Source organism: Ctenocephalides felis, unplaced genomic scaffold (assembly GCF_003426905.1).
Source record: "Ctenocephalides felis isolate EL2017-DRISC unplaced genomic scaffold, ASM342690v1 CF-g0.4_SCAFFOLD_01034, whole genome shotgun sequence".
NCBI lineage: Eukaryota > Metazoa > Arthropoda > Insecta > Siphonaptera > Pulicidae > Ctenocephalides > Ctenocephalides felis.
The window spans coordinates 1-22,517 of NW_020537188.1; the positions used below are offsets into that span (position 1 = coordinate 1).

The window sequence follows — 22,517 nt, forward strand, 5'->3', positions numbered from 1 at the left end:
TTTCTTTTAACTCATTATATTCAACTAATGGTCTGCTGAATATTTAAAATTAGTACATCTAATTATGAATCACAAGGAATTGCAAGAATTGGGCTGTGACAAATATTTAATTAATAAAGGATGATATTCTTTAACTCTTATATTCAACTAATGGTTTGCTAAATATTTAAAATTAGTACATCTAATTATGAATCACAAGGAATTGCAAGAATTGGGCTGTGTCGAAATATTTCATTAATAAAGGATGATATTCTTTTAACTCATTTATTCAACTAATGGTCTGCTGAATATTTAAAATTAGTACATCTAATTATGAATCACAAGGAATTGCAAGAATTGGGCTGTGACAAAATATTTAATTAATAAAGGATGATATTCTTTTAACTCTTTATATTCAACTAATGGTCTGCTAAATATTTAAAATTTGTACATCTAATTATGAATCACAAGGAATTGCAAGAATTGGGCTGTGACAAAATATTTATTAATAAAGGATGATATTCTTTTAACTCTTTATATTCAACTAATGGTCTGCTGAATATTTAAAATTAGTACATCTAATTATGAATCACAAGAATTGCAAGAATTGGGCTGTGACAAAATATTTAATTAATAAAGGATGATATTCTTTTAACTCTTTAATTCAACTAATGGTCTGCTAAATATTTAAAATTAGTACATCTAATTATGAATCACAAGGAATTGCAAGAATTGGGCTGTGACAAAATATTTAATTAATAAAGGATGATATTCTTTTAACTCTTTATATTCAACTAATGGTCTGCTGAATATTTAAAATTAGTACATCTAATATGAATCACAAGGAATTGCAAGAATTGGGCTGTGACAAAATATTAATTAATAAAGGATGATATTCTTTTAACTCTTTATATTCAACTAATGGTCTGCTAAATATTTAAAATTTGTACATCTAATTATGAATCACAAGGAATTGCAAGAATTGGGCTGTGACAAAATATTTAATTAATAAAGGATGATATTCTTTTAACTCTTTATATTCAACTAATGGTCTGCTAAATATTTAAAATTTGTACATCTAATTATGAATCACAAGGAATTGCAAGAATTGGGCTGTGACAAAATATTTAATGAATAAAGGATGATATTCTTTTAACTCTTTATATTCAACTAATGGTCTGCTAAATATTTAAAATTAGTAAATTTAATTATGAATCACAAGGAACTGCAAGAATTGGGCTATGTTATTGTAATTCTTTTGTCAGTAGAAAATTATTAAAATGTCAAACGTATAAACGCTAGAACTTAGAAAATTGTTTAAATTGGTGTCTAAGAATGAAATATTCGCATTTAAAGTATCCTTCAGCTGGTGTAAATTTTTTTAAAAAATCATTTTAGAAAAAAAAAATCAACTGTTTATTATTAAGTATGAATTGCAGTTTGTAAATGATATATCCATATTAAATATAATACTCATTAATAAAAACAACAATTTGTTCAAAAAAGTAATTATTTTGATCAAATTGCATTCTTATCTAATCCATTTTGTTTTAACAATCAATTACTTTGGTAATACAAATATTTATGTAACAAATTTTTATTATTTAGTATGGAGGTTACCCCGGATCCTACCCCCAATCTCAACCGAGTGTCCCACCAGAAATTCAACAATGGTTTAACGCAGTCGACCGAGACAGATCAGGAAAAATAACCGCGAAGGAATTACAATCCGCTTTGGTTAATGGAAAAGGCCAAAATTTTTCTGATAATGCTTGCCAGCTTATGATTGGTAAATAACTTTAATTTGTTTTATATATATTTGTGTAATAAATAATCATTTTTGCTTTTGATTTAAACTAGGTATGTTTGATTTGGACAAGACGGGTACAATAGATATATATGAATTTGAAAAATTATATGCTTATATAAATCAGTGGCTGACTGTTTTTAAAACTTATGATCGGGACCATTCGGGACACATAGAAAAAGAAGAATTGAGCCAAGGTAAACGCACAGATATTTTCATACAGAAACAAGTTTTTCCAACTATCTATACTTCATAATTTATGTTCAGATTTTTCATTTAGATTTAGATTTCTCATTGTTTAAATTTTGTATTTAATCTCATATTTAATTTCTTGAACATTCTATTTGATGAGAATTGTATATAGAACCTTTTTCATGAATTCACTATAAACATTATCATTAAACACATTCATGCACAAGCAACAAATAACTAACCTATATATAAATTTCTAGCACTTACCCAAATGGGATTTCGATTTTCGGACCAATTCATAACATTCCTAGTTAACAAGAGTGACGTACAGAACCACAAAGAGGTAAGCTGCAATGTTTTAAAATAAGTGGTTAAGATATATGTAAAAGAATTTCAACAATATGTGTATATATATATATATATATATATATATATATATAGAATTTTGTGATATGAGTGGAACGAATATTAAATGTTAAGTATGATTTTTAACACACACTTTATTTAATAATTACAGACATTTCAAGACCATGGTATGCCTCATCTTCAGTGTAATTTCAAAACAGTTAATTCTATACTATCATATTATTTAATATTTTATTTGAATTACATTTAATTTTTCAAAATACAAAAAACACCAACTATCTCTTACAAAGCTTGACACAGTACTAAACATGTGAATATACAGAAATATTTGAAACAATTCTTAAGTGTCGAAGATGAAGGGACAGGATGGACATTATTGTAATGTAAACAAATGGAGTGCGCGATCGCATACTAATTTCAAAAATGTGGAAACAGATTAATTTATAGAAGAGAATAAGATAAATGAAAAAAAATTATAAATTATGAATGATATTTATATAAGAGTTGTATAAAATATTTGTGTCGGTTCTCAGATTACACTATTGTTAGTCCGAACTATTAACATTGATTTTGCCATGCTCCGTTCAAATAAGTCTTTTTCATGAAGAAAGATTTAGGGATTATCAAAATCAAACTTATGGTTGTTGATATTAGCATCATCCACAAGCCTTATTTAAATTTTGAGAAAGACTTATTTAAACAGAGTATGGCAGAATCATAATTCTGACTAATAATAGCGTAAATCTGAGAACCAACACAAATATTATACACAACTCTTACATAAACATCATTAATAATTTATAATGTTTTCTTCATTTATCTTATTCTCTTCAATAAATTAATCTGTTTTCACATTTGTTGATTCCAGTATGCGATCGCGCACTCCATTTCTTTACATTACAATAATATCAATCCTGTTCCTTCATCTTCGACACTTAAGATTTGTTTCAAATATTTCTGTAAATATTCACATGTTTAGTACTGTGTCAAGCTTTGTAAGAGATAGTTGGTGTTTTGTTTTAAATTAAATGTAATTAAATAAAATATTCAATAATGTGTTAGTATAGAATTAACTGCTTTGAAATTACACTGAAGATGAGGCATATCATGGTCTCAAAATGTCTGTAATTATTAAATAAAGTGTGTGTTAAAAATCTGAGTGTTTTATTGTTCATATTTAACATATATATATATATATATATATATATATATATATATATATATATATATATGTTGCAACTCTGTGAATTGCATACATTTTTTTTTGACAAAATAGTGTCTTTTTTCCAATAAAATTCTATTCTAGATATTTTAAAAAAAATAGTAAAAATCTAAGTTTGGGAATGAAGAGAAGAAGTTCATACTAATGAGAAGACACTGTAAAATATTTTAAGTTGAATTGGTTCAGTAGTAGTTGAGAAATTGATGGTATCGTAAGACAGTTTTGAGAAAAACTCGTCTCGAAGAAAGCTAACTGAGGAGGATTATTGTAGTCAAACAGCTATATCTCCAAAAATAATTTAAATTTTAAAAAAATCTCTTGTACACATATTCTTGAATAGTTAAAATTTGAAAATATATAAAAAAAAGATTTATTTAAAATGCTTGACTAGAATATCCCCTTAAGCATTTTAACAATTAAACTAACTGTAGCTTTCATTTTATACTTCAACTATTTTTACCTCACAGGTTTCCGTTGACCAGTTCATTGTCATGTGTGTACAAATACAGAGGTTCACAGAAGCATTCAGACAACGAGATTCCCAACAAACAGGAACCATAACAATAGCTTTCGAAGATTTTCTCAATGTTGCTTTAAGTTGTTCTATTAAAAAAAAAATCATTGTTAACAATAAAGATTTAAAAATTTTCATAAGTATTAAATAAATTTCACACACATTTTTGTGTATTAAAAGGGTTTATTATCAATTAGTTAATAAAATAACTACTAAAATTGTAAATGAAATTTGTATTGTATATATAAAATTGAAATACCTACATTTTGTATGCAGATGTTATAACTGATTGTAAGTGAACCAATTATTGTAAGGAATATGGGACGCCATATTTTCACTCATTTTTTTTACACTTTAACTATAATGTAACAGAAATTATAGTGTATTCCATTTGTACAAACATTATCACTAACTCACTGATGCTAACTGAATTATGAATATTTTTTTAGCTTCATCATATGGCGCCCTCTATGTCCAAATGATTAACTATCAATATACAACAAGTGGTTCCAAACCCAATGAGATTAGGAATTCTGTTGAAATGTGTAATTTATTGTAGAACAAAATTTTGTTTGCTTATTAGCTTAAATGCATGTATTTTTAAACTAATTATTTAAAGAAAACATTAAGAAATGCTTTATATATGCTTGTGTGATATATACATTCCTAAACAATTGCATATATACTGTGTTTATGCTTCTTAATATTATTCAATTTTATCCAGATTTAAACTTAGATTTAGATTCATGGTAAGCCTAACATTGATTTCAAATAAAGACTCAATTACCTGATTTTCAATTTTCTGTTAACACATATCTGTTTTTAAAATTGTATAAATATGATTAGTTATTGTTTTTTGGCATGGAATTTGAATAAAATTGTATTGGCAAATTTGTTTAATTGTTTTATCTTCAAGAGTATATATTAGTTAGACTTATTTCATTTTTCATGACCCCACATTTGTTATAACTTAAATAAGAATTTTATGTTTTTTACCAGAAAATTATCGTCTTCTCGTCATTCTGAATCGTTTTATACCAAATTGGTAAAAATACGTAAAAATTTCACCTTTTGTTCAATGTTTTCTCAAAAACGCCTGCACTGGTTTCAAAAATTGTAAACCCATTTGATAAAACTTCACGAAGGCTTCCTATTATTAGTTTTATGCAATGATCGGCCAAGCTGTTTCTTTAGAATCCACAAAGAGTCCTGAATACGAAATTAAAAACTGTTTAAAATAAATCAATTGGTAATCATGCTGATTAACGTTTGGTGAAAATCAGACAAGACGTTTTTACTTGATTGCTAAAAAATAAATTCTGATTGGCTGTTCATCTGCGCAATGTGTGTATTTGTGCAGTTGAATAGCCGATTTGCATGAAAACACATTATTAAACATATATTATTATTATTCACACATATCAATAAAAAATTCATACATCTTAAGACAAAATACAATTTTTTTACCCATATCAAAAAAGGTGTAACTTGCCTTAAGACAAAATTCCATTTACACCTTATGCATTTGTTATACAAAACTTGTAAACAGACAGCAAATGATTGGAAATGCAAAAATATTTATATCTGATTTAATATTTTGATCTAATTTTCAAAAGTTGAAACTAATAGAGAATTTATGAAATGTTAAGATCAAATAGTATATGTAATTTATATGAACTTCCATATATGTACTATGAAATTTACATATACTGTTCAAAAAATTATGAATTATTTTCAAATGATTTTTTAAACAAAGTAGCTTAGTCATTTAAAAATAATTTATAATTGTTCTTTTAAAGAAGTTTATTTTTATCACTAATAGGATTTGAAATAAATGCTATTAAAAAAAATCATTACAGTTTTAGTTTAACTTACCTTACATTATTTTGAACTCTCGCCAACAACGACTTTATTATCCATATTAATGCATGCTCTAAATGTGGATCATAATCCTAAATCATAACTCAATTCCCTGAAGCATAAAGATGAATAAATAAATGATAAATTTTAACACATTAATTAATGAAGCAGAAGAACTATATTTTTTATCTCAGATCATCTATCATCTTTATCTTTCTTATTTACCCAAATTTTTGTATATATTCATTTTTTGTGAATGTTTATTCTTCTTTGGTGAAAATCATTTACACTAGTTTAAGTTTGGTAGTTATTAAAGCCTTTTCATTTATTACTTTCTTGATGCTTTGTTTTCTCTTCAACAATACGTTTAAAAATTCTTCCGGTAACTTAAAACAATGCTTTGCAAGCATACTTACTTTGTTTAATCACATTTGATTCTTGAAGAATAGTAGTAAGTACATAATTTATCATTCCATATTATAATTTATACTGTATATTGTATTTCCTAATCGCAAATCGTTTCTCTTCATCACTTTCAATAATGTTTAAAACAGATATTGACAAATATAATTATATTTTACACTTTATACATTCTATTTACATATAGGATTATGAACTAAATGCATGTTATACTTATAGAATTAATTTCAAGACAATCTAATTTCTAGTAATATTCACTATAATTATAAATATTTAGGTGTTTGAAAAATAAATGTTTGCATTTAACTGCTTTACTATGGAAATCTTAATGTCAGCACTTTCTTAAAATTAATTATAATACGTTCTAATTATAAAATTCCTAATAATATACATCTTATGAATAAACCTAATACTAAAAGCATATTGTATATGCATCAAAAATGTTAAATTCTAAATACTACAATACGAAAATACAATCTAATTCATTACATATAAGATTATAATTACTATTGCAACAAATGGTAAATCTAATATTTAAAAAAACAAATATCACAAAATATCAAAAAAAAAAAGAAAATGCATAACGACAACGTGCAACTAAATTGAATATGGATTCTGGATTTCAAAAGATAGAAAATGTGATAACAGTCTTTTCATTGAGTTGCACGCCATTGAGATTATAAAAAACAAAAATACCAAAAATTTAATCAAAATAATAATATAATTTTGCTCAATCGAATATTCTAAAATAATTATTATTGCAACAAGTGGTAAATATAATATATAAAAAAATATAAGTATCACAAAATATCAAAAAAATAAAATATAACGATAATCCTTAATTAAGTTTAATAAACTATCTTAAATTACTTGATGGTAGATAGATCTCTGGATTCCAAGAGATACAAAAATAGTGTAACAGCTGTTAACAGTCTTTTGTATTTTGAGTTCGATGTGAATCAAAATATAAAAAGAAAATGACAAAAACTTGAATCAAAAAATTAATAAAACATAATAGTAACTTTTAATAACATTTCATCAACTATCTTAAAAATTATTTAATGGTCGATAGTTCTCTGGATTCCAAGAGATAGAGCAACAGCTGTTAACAGTATTCGGCATGTGAATCAAAGTAAAAAAAAAAAAATGAGAAGAACTTAAATAAAAAAAATAGTATACTTTTCCTGAATTTGATATTTATAAGATAATTAGTATTGCAACAAACGATAAGTGTTATATTTAAGAAAAAAATATATAAGTAAATATCACAAAATGTTAAAGAAATAAAAATTAACAAAAACCCTCAATTAAATTAGCGAATGATCTTAACCCTTGTCACTTGTAAATTGCATAAGTAATACCTATTTGGCGCCGGAAGAGTGATATACAAGTGCAAAGGGTTAAATTAAGGATTCAAAGAAATAGAAAAATAAATGAACTGGCAACAGTCTTATAAGAAGATACAGTTGCATTTGAATCAAAGTATAAAAAAAACAAAAATGACACAAAACTCAACTCAATAAAATAAAATACTTCCTCTTTCCTCCTCAATCCATTAACTTTTTAGGAAGTTTGGAAAATGGCCGCATTCTCTCTAAAATGAGCCCTACGTTGCGCCTTTTCTTCATAAAAAAAAATTACAAAAAACTGATATAAATAAAATAAAATTTTTCCTCCTTCCACCTTAATCCTTTAACTTTTTAGGAAGTTTGGAAAATAGCCGCTTCTCTCTAAAATGAGTGATATACAAGCGCAAAGGGTTAAATTAAGGATTCCGAAAAATAGAAAAATAAATGAACTGGCAACAGTCTTCTTATAAGAAGATACAGTTGCATTTGAATCAAAGTATAAAAAAACAAAAATGATAAAAAACTCAACTCAATAAAATAATATACTTTCTCTTTTCTCCTCAATCCTTTAATTTTTTAGGAAGTTTGGAAAATGGCTGCCTTCTCTCTAAACTGAGCCCTACGTTGCGCCTTTTCTTCCTCCTGTCTTCGGCGTTCCATCTGCTCCTCACGAATCTCGTCGGCAAATTTGTTGGTTCTTTGCAGTTGCTCGATTTTGGCCTCGAAGAAACTCTTAGCGCCGCCAACGCCGACAGCATCGACGTCGATCTCGGTCAGACGAGCCAGCTGGCATAAGCCGGAGTCGGTGATCAGTTCGCCGGCACGAGCTTTTCTAAAGGAAAAGAACAACGGTTTTAATTTGGATAAACAGAATATATTTAAAGCATATTTTTAACTTCCCGAAGGATAAGTTTATGTTTTCATAAAAAAATCCGATTTGCTGATTTTGTTTTCTCGACGTTTCGAGCCATTCTGAATCAGATGAGACCAAATTTGGAAAAAGTATGTGTGCATGTGTGTACGTGTGTGTGTATATGAACAGATTTTTTGCCGTAAATCGACGTTTTCTCAAAAACGGCTGGACCGATTTCAATAATTTACAAGCCTTTCAATGTATCGCGATGAGGACTAGCCTTTATCAATTTTGCGCGACGATCAGCCAAGCCGTATCTTTGTAAATAGCAGAAGTGTGAAAAGTTTTCGCCCACGTTTTAGCCCGCAGTTCTGAATCGATTTTGAATGTTCAAAAACCGTTCGAAAGATATTGGTTGGGAATCGTGCTGATGAGTTTTTGGTAGAGATCGGCCGGGCCGTTTTTTTGTAATAAAGTATTGAAATTTTTTTTTTCGACGATTTTTATTATTATTTTTTTCACGGTAGATACCATAGTCTTCTAGATCATACTAAGATATTACGGCCCTACGACAACTCGTTTAGCTTTAAAAATTCGTCAAAGTTTGCAAAAATTAGTATCGTTTTTTTGGCATTTGTCAAAACTAGACCTTTGAAAGACGTTTTCTCAAAAACGCCTGTACCAATTTCTGAAATTTAAAAACCATTTAATGTATTTTAATGAGGACTATCGTTTGTCAGTTTTGTGTGACGATCTGCCGAGCCGTTTCTTTGTCATTTCGAAAGAAGTGTTAAACTTTTCATCCACATTTAAGCTGATACTACCGAATCGATTTTAAAAAATCAAAAACTATTTGAAAGATATTAGTAGGGAATGATACTGATTAGTTTTAGGTAAAAATGTACCAAGCCGTTTTCTGGTAATTCGTTGTTGAAAAAAAATTTGTGCCGATTTTAATGAAATTTTTTTTGATGATATATATCATGGTCTTACACAACTTATTGAAATATTACGGCCTTACGACAAGCAGTTTAATTTTAAAAAATTATCAAAGTTTGAGAAAATGAGTAGTTTTTTTGACGTTTGTTAAAATCAAAATTAGACGATTTACTTGGTATAATAATAGAGTACCTGGTCTTAATAAACATACTAAACCATTAAAGTTCTACGGAAACTGGTTCAATTATAAAAATTATTGATTTGTGAAAATTTGCTTTTAGGAAATACTCCGAGTTAACGTCTTCGTTCGTTTTCAATTAGGTGTAATAAATCCACTTGGAATACTTTTAATCACTCATAAATTAATTTATTTTTTATGGATTAAGTTGATTAATTGCACATATCGATAAGTTCTTGTAACTTGTCTCAAGGCAAAATACCAATACCAACTAGTTTTATTATGATCGTTAGGTCATTTGGCAAACATTTTTTTTTTAATAATGTTGCAATTTCAGAATGTTTTTATAATTTACAAATATTTTATTACAAAACGCGATCCAAAAAACATATTATTAAAGTTAATCTAAGATAATGCAAAAGGAGCATAACAGTTTTCAGAATTCTGCGCAAATATTAAAATAATTATAATGAACAAATAAATAGAACAAAATTATGATAAAAAATATCTTATTAAAATAAGAAATATGTAGCTACAAAATTCCAGAGTATGATGAAACTCTGATTGCAAATATTTCTGGAGACAAGAGTCTTTTTATATGATATGAAGAATTTCGATATCAAAATATTTTACATAGTTATTCTATATAAAAGCAAGGAAAATAATGCAAATAAACTTAAATTTGATTTACTTTTTAATTTCAGTAATTGTAAAATACTGTTGATTTTGTAAAAAATATGCATAACAATAATATAATATAATGTGTTAAAAAGGACGAATAATTTTGAATTTAAAATCATAAAACTGTTACAATAATATATTAGAATTGTAGTATTTAAATTTATCATAAATATATCTTCTAAAAAGTATTCAAATATAAATTTGAATAATAAAAAAATATAATTATTATAAAAATTACAATAACAAATTAAAATTGCAGAGCATTTGCATATAAAAATTGAAATCATATATTGTTGAAAATTCTTGACAATTGAAATTCCATTTCTCAGAATTTACATATTCTCATTAGATTAAACGATTTTCAATATACAATTGATTAACTATACCTGAAGATAAGCAGGAACTCTCTGAAAGATATTTTTGATCGAAATCTTCGTCTACTTCTTGAATCATAGCTTTAAGTCCTAAATGGGTCTGAGGAGCTCCTAATTTCTCCATCATGCGTTTTAATTCACCCAAATCCAAATATCCATCTCGACCTTCGTCATACCTGAAAATAAATTACAATTTCAGTAATTCTGTTGATTACAAAGAAACGACTTGGCCGATCGTCGCGCAAAACTGATTAACGAAAGTCTTTATCGAGTTATATGGAATGACTTTTAAATTTTTGAAATCGTTCCAGCCGCTCACATACCTTTTCCAAACTTGGTCTCATCCGATCCAAAATGACTTGGAACGTCGAAAAAACATAAAAATAGCAAATCGCTTTTTTTTCGAGAAAACAAACTTTTCTTTCGGTAAGTTAAAAATCGCCATTTAAAATTTATGAGCAGATGCATCACTCATTCTTTATTATGTACATTTAGTTTACACGGATTATCTGCTTTGTATTTATTCCAGAAAGGTTTATAAATAAATAATAAACATCCAAGATGAAAAACATTGAACATTTACCGAGTGGTTTATAACGAAGTGTTTATTATGTATACAACCTATATGTGCAGAAGATTTAATATATACACATACAACATATAACGATTTGTGTCTCGAAGTTCAAATATATATATATATATATATATATATATATATATATATACATGTTTTATTTATGTGTGTGTGTTATTTTTGTTATTTTACAAATGTTGCAAATTAAATTATATCAATACCATCGCACATTGAAACAAATTTAATATGAGTTTCATTTTAATTATGATATATTTGAAATTTTATATTAACCCTTATTTTTGGGTCAATGCACGGGGCACCAAAATTCACTTTAGAGTTAAGGTTTCTTCAGCAAAGTATCTTATTTTGATCCCTAGAATCTGAATATCATATGTGCCTAAGTGACCTTTAAATCGACCCGCATGAAATTTTTTCATGCTATTTTCATATAAAACTTTGATTGAGTTGCGCTCTATCTAAAAAAACAATAAAGAGAGAAAACTTTAAGAAAATTATTTTTTATCAATTTGGAACCATTTGAGCCCTTGGGAGCAAGGAAATTCGAAAATGTCCATATTAAGGACCACCCTAATATATATATATATATATATATATATATATATATATTCAGATTGTGTGGTGTGTTAATATAATAACGCGCATATGTATAAAGCTCATATTGAAAAAAAACTAGGATAATGTTTCTCACATCTGCGAGCAAAAGCTTACGCACGTGCTTTTAGTATCAATATATACATATAATAAACTGAAGACCAAAATAACTTATTGATTTTCAAAGAACTATATACGTTAACACAAATATCGTAAGTCGGTGTTCGATTTATAAACAAAACAGAAACCTCTTCATAAATCAATAATTTCTCATTCTCAATATGTTTATTGACTTTATAAGTAATTCTTGGTAAAATGCACATCGTTTGTAGGACTCAAAATTAGATCAATCAACTGAAAATTTCTCATTCATAAATAAAAACTAGTGGGGCGCATGGCATCGTGCCTTAAGGCAAATTGCTAGAACTTCCTGTACCTGAAACTAAATTATTAAAAAAAACTTTGCAAAACTTTGAAACAATTGGATTTTTGAAAAATTTTGAAATTTTTGAAAAATGATATGATTTTTGAAAACAATAGAAAAATTTATGATTTAAAATATTTTGATTATTTTGAAAATTTTGCATGAGTGCTTCGTAGTTTTTTGCCTAAAGAACTAGAATAAAAATTAGCTATTTAGATAAAATTTCGAAAATAAAGATTTCGATTTCATGAAGAACGATTTTCAATTGATATCTTTGAAACATCTTATATCATCTATAGTTACAAAAATTAATTTGTTTAACACATTTTATTCCATTTCGGGTTCTAAAAATGTTTATTTGAGTGTGGACGTAAACTGCAATCAGTAGCCACCTACAAAACACCATAGAACGTACATATGCTTCAGCATAGATTCTGATCAGAATCGTTCAAGCACGTGTCGAAATTCTAAACTTTGATGAATTTTTATAATTCAACCGCATGTTGTAGGCCTGTAGTATTTTAAGGACCGATTCTCTAGCATAACAGAAAAATGTTATGGCAAGACCATGTTACGTTTCCAACTTCCATACATTATGCTACTGAATCATACTGAATACTGTCAAAATGTCATGCATTTGCTATGCATTCAGACGTTTTACACAGAAACTGCAACGTCACTCGTATGTTGTGAAACAGAGTCAGAAAGACCCTGTTATCTTACATCGTGTTTTTGACATTTGTGCGGTTTCTAGTCATGTTTTCTGAACTGACAACCTGAGAAAATCGCCTGACTGCACAGCAACCACATGGCTTTTGTCAATATTCAGAGCAAATTTGTATGGAAAGTTCTTCATAACATAGCCTAACTATAACATTGGCCTGTTATGCGACAGAATCGGTCCCTTAGTATGTTATTTTGTATTAGGAAATCTATTGTTATACGATACATTAAGTTTCATCATCGTCATTTTTTCAGCATTTAATTACGAAAAAATGGCCCGATCATCTTTACCGAAATCTAATCAAGACGATTCCCAATCAATTTTTCGAACAGTTTTGGAGTGTTTAAAATCAATTTAAATTTGTGGCCTAAAACGTGGATAAGGTTTTTTTACACTTTTCTGCCAATTGCAAAGAAGAGACTTGGCCGATCGTCACGCAATGGCTTTCAAATTTTTAAAATCGGTTCAGCCGTTTTTCAAAAAACGTCGACGAAAGCTCACATACACACACATATACTTTTTCCAAATTTGGTCTCATTAGATTAGGAAATTCTTGTTTGGGATGTTTATAAACTTATTATTGTTGACAGATCATTTTTATGGCTTATCAAAAAAAAAATCTAACAAAAAATTTATGACGTAGAAAGAACGATAATTTTAATATAGTTTCTACACAGTACAAAAAGCAATCCATTAATGAAAATTATAAACCGATTAATAGTTCACAGGTCGATATAGTATTGATATCAATGTATCTTATTAATCAAATACAAAAATTAAATTAAAAAAAAAAATGATACTCCTGTTATGGTTAAGTTATGCAAGTTTTTAACAAAAGACTTTTAATGATTAAACAGAACTGCTGCTGATGTCTTTATGTAAGAACATTTAAATGTTGTATATTTATTTTATTTAAATATCTATTGGAATTCTGTATTAGTACAGCTGGAATTTGTAGATTATGCGATAAAAATATGAAATTTACTTATTTACTTTGAATATTTAAAGAAAGAAGATCAACTCAAATTCGAACCTGCAATATTACTACTAATAATAATGTAATTTTAATTTTTATTTTATTTTATAAGTTGAACTAATAAGTTGAAACTTATGTATTTAAAAAAATTAAACATTTTAATAGTTGATAATGACAATATAAAAGTTTTAATAAATACAAATACAGAGCAAGCTTCTTAAAATCTGAATGAAGAAAAAACAAATTTCACTTATTACAATTTTTTTGCTTTATAATAATAAATAACCCTAGTATGATACAAATTTATCCAGAGTAAATATAATATAGTGGTATTTTGCCTAAAGGCATGTTACATAAACTTCCCTCTACGTGTAAATAATTTTAAAATAAAATGTCTTAATGAGCACTTGTTTATCCAAGTGCACGAACACATGCTTAATAACACGCGGTGTATGTATTTAAAATTATTACCACTTTTCGTTGGCCTATAATATTTTAGGATGTTCGTTAAGACCCTAAACCGCATCCCTATGCAAAGTTTCACTAAAATCGACAAAAATGTTTTATTAATAATTAATTACGAGGAAACGGACCAGAAAATTCTTAGGGAATGCCCATTAATCACGTGATCGATTTTTTGAGCATTTTTAGACCCCCCCTGGTGTACGTAGTGTAATTCAAAATTACCACCCTCCCTTCCCAAGCATCAAGTGTATTTTTAGTTACGAGAAAAATTGTAAATATTCAAAATATTCATTCAAAAAAAAAAACAGGTAAAAAATAAATACACGTGATATCTTACAATACCCTTCTTCCACGTGATATTTCGTGATTTTTTGTCAAACCCCCCTCCCCCTAAAAATTTCACGTGATTATTGGACGCCCCGTTACTAAGAACTAATCACCGCAATTCCTAAATAATAATTTTGTGGAAGTTTTTGAATTTTTAAAATCTGTCGAAATTTTTGATGAAAACGCTGAAATAAAAATTTACAAGTACCCGTCTATTATAAAACAAAATAAATCCTAGTCATTATCGATATATTTTTTCGAACAAATATCTTTTACGTTTTTGAAATCGGTGCAGCAGTGTTTGAGAAAATGTCGACGAAAAACCTTGGCTCACATACACATACACATAGTTTTTCCAATTTTGGTGTCCAGTTTCTAAAAAACAACAAAAAAATAGACCATTGTTATGGCAAGGCTATCTTAAGCTGCGTTTTGCATATAAAATGGTACTAAAAACTGTCAAAATCCTATGTATTTGACGCTCGTAATCCTATGTACGTTAAACGCGATGAGGCGTTTAACGTCTTTTATTTAAAACGCCTGACTACACAGCAATCATATAGCATTTTGTCCATTTGTAGTATTTTATGGAGGAATTGGTCATATAACAGCCCTTTAGTTACATATTTTAAATTAACCGTAACCAAATATTTTGCAAAAAAAAAATTTAATTAACTAAATTTACCAGCTCTTTAGTCACATGTTTTAAGTTAACCTTAAAAATTTGGCAAAAAATTATTTAATAAAAAAGACTAATACTCAGCGTCCGATAGTTGGCCTAAATAGCAAAACGATTCAAACGTAATATCTGTTTGTTCCATTGAATTTATCTTGAAATTCTCAATACACGGAACAACTTTTGAACGAGGACATAAAAACTAAAATATGTAAATGTATTTTACTAGTGAACGTATAAATCCATAGTAATTCTCGAACAGCCAATGTGTGCGCTGGATAATTCGCTTTGCGGCTAATTTTAGCCACAAATCAACATCAAGGCAGAACGCGGGAGGGATTTTCAAAATGAAAATGAACATGTAACACATTCGGGTCATGTGCTCGTAACATTTACCACACAAGTCGATAATGTTGCTAATAATAAATAGAAATTGGGAAATGGACACATTTTTCCAGTTGACACGAAGAAGGAGTTATGGAAATCTAGAAGGTAGCTAGAAGAAAAGCGAGGTTTGTAATAAGAAAAAAAAAAACAAGAATTAGTAGATGGATATTTTGACTTGAAGAAAGATTTATGGTAAACGAGAAGATTTCAGAATTGTGAAGTTTTTAGCGATGAATAATTTTTAATAATAAATCGAAATTAGTATATTTTCCCAATTGACACGAGAAGAAGAATTTATAGAAATCCAGAAAGGTAAATTTGACTTAGAGCAATTATATTTTGAGCAAACCAATATCACAAACATATCACATATCAAACAAACAACTATCTGACCATGTTCAGTAAAACTCCCAGATAATTCGTCATTGTAGAAATGTGTTTTATTTATAGTTTTTCAAAGAAAAATTTTAATCCCATATTAGGGGTAAAATGGGACGGTTAGTTTAGGTGGCAAACAGATCCAATGTCTTATTTTTAATTTTAAAGAATAAATAAAATTTTAATTATTTAATTTATCTCTTGTAAATTGCCCTTTTGAACTTAATTTTCTGTTTTATATACTATTTTTATTGTTTACACCTTTGCCAGAGTAAAAGTTCAGTAGGTCCATTTACCCCACCCACGTGCAAGCTATAAAGATGATATAGAAAAATACATTTGTTATGTATTTTGTTTTGTTGGTTATCTCCTAATAAAACCGTCATAAGAATTAAGGCGATGGGTGGTTATACATCACCCCTCTACTTACAGATATTATTAAAAATAAAAAAAATCGTAAAAAATTATTTGTTTTTGAGATATCGGTGATAGAACTTTTTATCCGCAAACCTTTAAGCCTAGCTCTATCCTATAGATATTTTATAAAAATGGAAATAGAATGAACAAATTTAGGAAAATTCATCATACTTCAGAGATGTAACTAAGTTCATAATTGAATCTCAATTGGATCTCTAAACCATGCAAAATGTAAAAACTTTAATTATTAACTTCCCGTAGTAATTGAAAATTTTTGCATTTCTTCGCGTTTTGAAGGTTTCTGAACATTTTGACATACTTCAGAAAAAATAGATGTGTGTGTGTGTGTATGTATGGATACAATTTTTCGTTAACGTTTTCGGGCGCACAGATCAACCGATTTGAATGGTTAAAAAAACATTCGATTCCTATTGATAGAGAGATGTGCTAATTAGTTTTGTCAAACGCAGGTCCAGCCGTTTCGGAGATACCGAGCTAAATATGCAAAAAATTGCAGTTTTTGAGAGAACTAAGAATCCGATTTGAATAATTCAAAATACTTTCTGCTTGTGTTGACGAAACGATTGCTTTTAGAAAATTTTCCCCAAAAAAATTTTGTTTAATATCGAAAATAATTCGAATTTTAATTCTAGCTATAGTTCTAAAGCTCACATATATAGTTCAAATGAATAATTTTAACTTTGCAAATCAATATATATAATGCTTATAAATATTAGACAATGTCCTTCATTTTAAATTCGATTGATATAAGGATTCGAGTTTTGTTTATTTACTTTTATTTGAAAACAATATTTCTTGAATATTTCATTATGTTTCGGAAAGTTTCAGCAATTTGCTTTAAGGGACGATGCTATACACCACTATTTTATGAATCAATCTCATCAATAAAATATGTACCGATACTGATCGTCAGTGACCTATTTTTGTACTAGCAATCGAAAGTATTTTTATTTTTACTTATTGCGAGTAAATAATAAAATTTGAAAGTTTAAATATTGGACTTTTTTTTATTTCTTACAAAGTATTGTATGTAAGGAGTATCAAATTCATAAACAATATTCTACTCCCTTTATACATTTTGTATGTATCCTATTATAAAGGATATTTAAGTTGTATCGCCTCCGAAGGAATGCGGTCGTTAATAGCATGAAATGGCATTCTCTCTCTATATATAATATACATTTTCATATAGAGTTTTTCTGTTAAGGATTCTTTGCACCGACGAGCGCACACTTCCCGTCTTCATATAAAAACTATTTAATATGAGACTCGTGTGTCTACAAAAGGCTCGAACTTGTGGTTCTAATGAAATCGAAAAGTAATAAAATATGCGGGGAGCGATGAGAGAAAAACATTCGACAATGAAGAACAAATCGTTATATAGTGAGGTCGGAGAGTACTGATCTTTCTTCGCCACTTACACGATATTTAGAAAAAACTAGCTGTAAGTGGAATTCTCTCTTAAGGCAATTAAGGCATCGTGCCTTAAGGCAAATTGCTGGAACTTCCCGTACCAAAAATTATTATTTTTTTAAACGATTAACATTTTTGAAAAAAAATTACTTCGAAAAAATAAGATTTTGACAACAATTAATTAGACAAAAAATTACTTTTTTTTGAAAAAAAAAAAATTTTTTATATTTTTTTTTTTTTGAAAAAAATGTTTTCTTTATTTTGACATATTTTGAAAGATCTAAAGTTTTGTTCAAAGCAATCGTACTGCTTTAACTGCATAAAGACGAAATATTAAACCGCGTAAGCGCCGCGTCGACGTCTAACGCGTAAACATTGGTACGGAACCCATAGGAATGTAAACCAAAATTATACTTATTATTAAATCTCTATAAAATATCTGATAATTTGATGTGCATATGTCTAATGATCATTTTTGACCGCCAAATGGCATTTTTTTTTTTACTTTTTTCATTAGATCTCCGAAACCGCTAGACCTGCCTTTATAAAATTTGATCGGTTCTTCACCTTGTCAATACAAGTAAAATTTTTTTGAATTATTAAAATCGAACGCTCCGTTCTCTTAAAAACTGAGTTATCGTTTTCGGCACTTTTTGCCCCGTATCTTCGGAACGGCTAGACCTGACTTCGCCAAAACTAATCAGCACGTCTCCTTATCAATACGAATCGAATGTTTTTTTGAATTATTCAAATCGGTTGATCGGTGTTCCCGAAATCGTCGACGAAAATTTGTATCCGCACATAAATACACACACGCACACGCGCACACACACACACACACACACACACACATACATCCATTTTTTCTAAGGTATGCCAAAATATTCAGAAACCTTTGAAACGTCGAGAAATGCAAAAATTTTTATTTTCGATTTTTTTGCGATTACTATAACTTACCCTACGGGAAGTTAACTAGTGGTGCATGACATCGTGCATTAAGGCAAATTGCTAGAACTTCCCGTACCAATAAATTTCTGAAGTAAAATTTCTTTAGGGCCCATCCGTATAAATGCAACGGAAATGCGTTACTTGAGATAAGATAAGATACGAGTCGAACGCCAATTATTTACGGGGCGATTGTGATTATCGTCGCGTATGTGAATAGATCTGTCGTTGTATGCGTGCCGGAGTCAACGTTGTATGCGTACCGATATCAACAATTATTTTCTTTTTGATGAAATTTGAAACTTTAAATTGGAATTTTTATTATTTTGGTATAATTTTAAATATACTAAGTAGGTATGTGCGATGTATTCCGTACAAGTAATAGTTTTGAAGTAGTAAGATTAAATAATAAATTTAAAGAACTTTAAATAATTTCATATTAATACTATATATTAAATCTAATTATGATGAGTAAACCTTATAGCAATTTAGCATATGGTTTTTTTTTATTTTTATTTAATTTTTTTATCAATTTTGTTTCTATAATATATTTGCTCATATATATTAGACCAAATTGCAATAATGCATCCCGAAGCAAAAATCATGCAATGCTAGTTTGAATGGATATTAAGGATACTAATTTGTAAGTGTTAAGAAGTACTCTATTTATACATTTTCTCTATAAAATAGAAGAATCTTTAAGAGATCACATAGAAACACTGTTTCAGAATGAATAGTATGAAAAAGTTTCCATTAAAAATTGTCTGTTCTGGTTTACAATGAATAACAACATCATTGCAAAAACATTAAAATTGTATATAATATATCTGTTCACATTAAAGTGTTATTTTTGAGAATCTTCTTTCAAAATTAAGAGAATAAAAAAGATATGAGAAACTGCGAACTAATTTGGCAAATATCCAAATAGTAAACAACATAAAGCGCACTAGTAAATAAAAACTGAAAGTATTAGAAGATCATATCAATCGATTGTGTAGTCGATCAATTAAAACTTCAAAGGGCACCACTAAAATAGACTGTAAAACACAATTTTTGCCTATAATGCAAAACTGAGCTGATGATAATAGTTAGAAGCTATATCTGTAACAGGGGTAATTTAACAGGCGTTTTTGCAATAGAATCTTAAAGATATTCAGATATTTTTTTTGCTTCCATGGGACATCTTAAACTTAATAGTTCCAAAAAGTCGCAAACATGTTTTTATTTTTTTTTTAGATTTTTGAAGTAAAACTTCTTAGGTGCGACTAGGGTGTAAATCCGTACAAATGCGTTACGGCAGATAAGATAAGAGTCAAGTGCCAATGATTCGTCATTTGCTCTCGTTGATATCATTTCTATACTGGTCGATTGTGATTAATCGTCGTGTATGTAAATAGAGATCTGTCGTTTTATGCGTGCCGGCATCAACGTTGTATGCGTACCGATATCAACAAGGAAATCGGCATAGATGAATAAACATTTTAAATTTTTTTACAAATCTTAATTTTTTGAAAAATACCTGAATCAGAAGAATATATTCCCTGTCCCTAGTACATAATTAGAATGAAAATAATAAAACAAATGCAGCATTTGCGCCATGTATGAAACATAAGTTTATTGAAATAAGTTTTATATTATTCCTGGTTTCTTAAATCTTTGAAGTTATTGAAATGGAGAATATTTTTTAGGCAAAACAGATATTACAGCTGTTCAAAGAATGAGATTATATCGCCAGCGAAAAGGTAAAAAAATACATCAGTCAATTAATGTATGTTAATTTCAATTACATAAAGTTCTTACATGATGGTGAAGTTGCAAAAACAATATTTGTTTAGGCGTTGTTTAACATAATCCACTGAGTAAACGAATATTATAGAATTTATTAATCAGCAATTACTTCATTTCTCTTATGAAGGTTCATTTCTAAATGCTAATTACAATGACAAACCGATCATGTCATATTTGAAGTATGACTTTAATTACATTGTTTTTAAATATTATACATATTTTCAATGCTATTATAAATATATAATTATAATTTATCATTATATAAATGTGTATAATGGTTGGTTGACACTAATAAATATGTGCATCACGAGTGTTACCATATTATTAATAAACATTATTCAAATTGTTATATTATGTATTTATTTTTATTCAAAAGCCATCTTGTGTGAACCTTACGCGCGCTGTTTTTTTATTTATACTCTACACAATAATTCAAAACCACTATTAATAACTCAAAGTATATTTTTAGTACTAATAACTAATAGTTTTAAAATCATTTATATGCGTAGTCACAATTTTTTAAATAATGAAAGTTGTTTGTCCATAAATTAATTAAATAATAATTAAAGAAACATTTCGAGAAATTATGAAATGTGATTATAAACCGTTAGTTTTTGTTTTTCTTGGAAACCTTGGAATTAACTTCAGTGATATCATCCGATTACAAACTTGTCCAGCTAGAAACTTCTTATTCTAATATCAAAATCGACCTTCAAGCTACCTTGTCAGCGTGCATAATTGTATATATATATATATATATATATATATATATATATATATATATATATATACTATATATATCTATATATATATATATATGCTATATTGCAGGTATTTTATGCATGCTCATCTTAATAAATCGCAGTAAATTTATACCAATTGAAATTCACGCTGTGAATTAAAATTAATTGAACAACTCTTAATTGTTGACTTCGTTCAGAATTGATCGTAGTAGTAAGATATAATACAGAAAACGTATCGACTTCTTGTAAATACCAATAAATTACATATAATTAACTATGAAAAGCGGTCCAAAGGAGAGCATGCGTTTTGTTATCTGTAAACTTTAATAATAAAAACTCCATTAACTATATATTTAGTAGAAAAGTATAAACTATAGTTGAATAAGTAGAAAAAAACTAGTGGTGTATTGCATCGTGCCTTAAGGTAAATTGTTGTATCTTCCCTCACAAAAATTAAAATTTTTAAAAAAAGATTCAATTTTTATTTAGATCTTTGAATATATTTATAAAATAGATTTTTGAGATATTTAAAAATTTTGAAAAAGAATTGACCTAATTGAAAATTTTGATTTTTTATACTTAGAAATATTTTGGAAATTTTAACTTTTTTTTTTTCAAAGCAATCGCGATACATTTGCTGCGTAAAAACAAAATATCAAAGCGCGTGGGCGCCGCGTCGCAGTATAACGGATGAACATTGATACGGAACCCATAGAAACGTAAGCAAATTTGTTATCAAAATATCTATAAAATATCTGATAATTTAATATGTCTAAGAACCATTTTTGGTGGGCAAATGGCATTCTTTAACTTTTTTCATTGGATCTCCGAAACGCTGCTCCTGGCCTTCCGAAAAATTCAATCAGTTCCTCATTTCGTCAATACAAATGAAATGTTTTTTGAACAATTCAAA

At 28.0% G+C, this 22,517-nt stretch overlaps 2 protein-coding genes across 2 annotated transcripts; one reads left to right on the plus strand and one right to left on the minus strand.

Annotated features, from left to right (window-relative positions):
• Window positions 1-1,189: 1,189 nt before the first annotated feature.
• LOC113365467 (peflin-like) lies at window positions 1,190-4,562 on the plus strand. The gene is made up of 6 exons (XM_026607020.1): window positions 1,190-1,228; window positions 1,588-1,768; window positions 1,840-1,983; window positions 2,239-2,321; window positions 4,034-4,189; window positions 4,530-4,562. The coding sequence occupies exons 1-6, from the start codon at window positions 1,190-1,192 to the stop codon at window positions 4,560-4,562; spliced, it is 636 nt and encodes a 211-aa protein (XP_026462805.1).
• A 3,529-nt stretch (window positions 4,563-8,091) lies between these two features.
• On the minus strand, window positions 8,092-10,910 carry LOC113365466 (EF-hand domain-containing protein D2 homolog; the record flags this gene model as incomplete). The annotated part of the gene is given in 3 exon segments (XM_026607019.1): window positions 8,092-8,541; window positions 10,747-10,783; window positions 10,786-10,910. Coding segments are annotated over 3 exon segments (418 nt in total), but the record flags the coding sequence as incomplete, so codon positions are not given.
• Window positions 10,911-22,517: the final 11,607 nt, after the last annotated feature.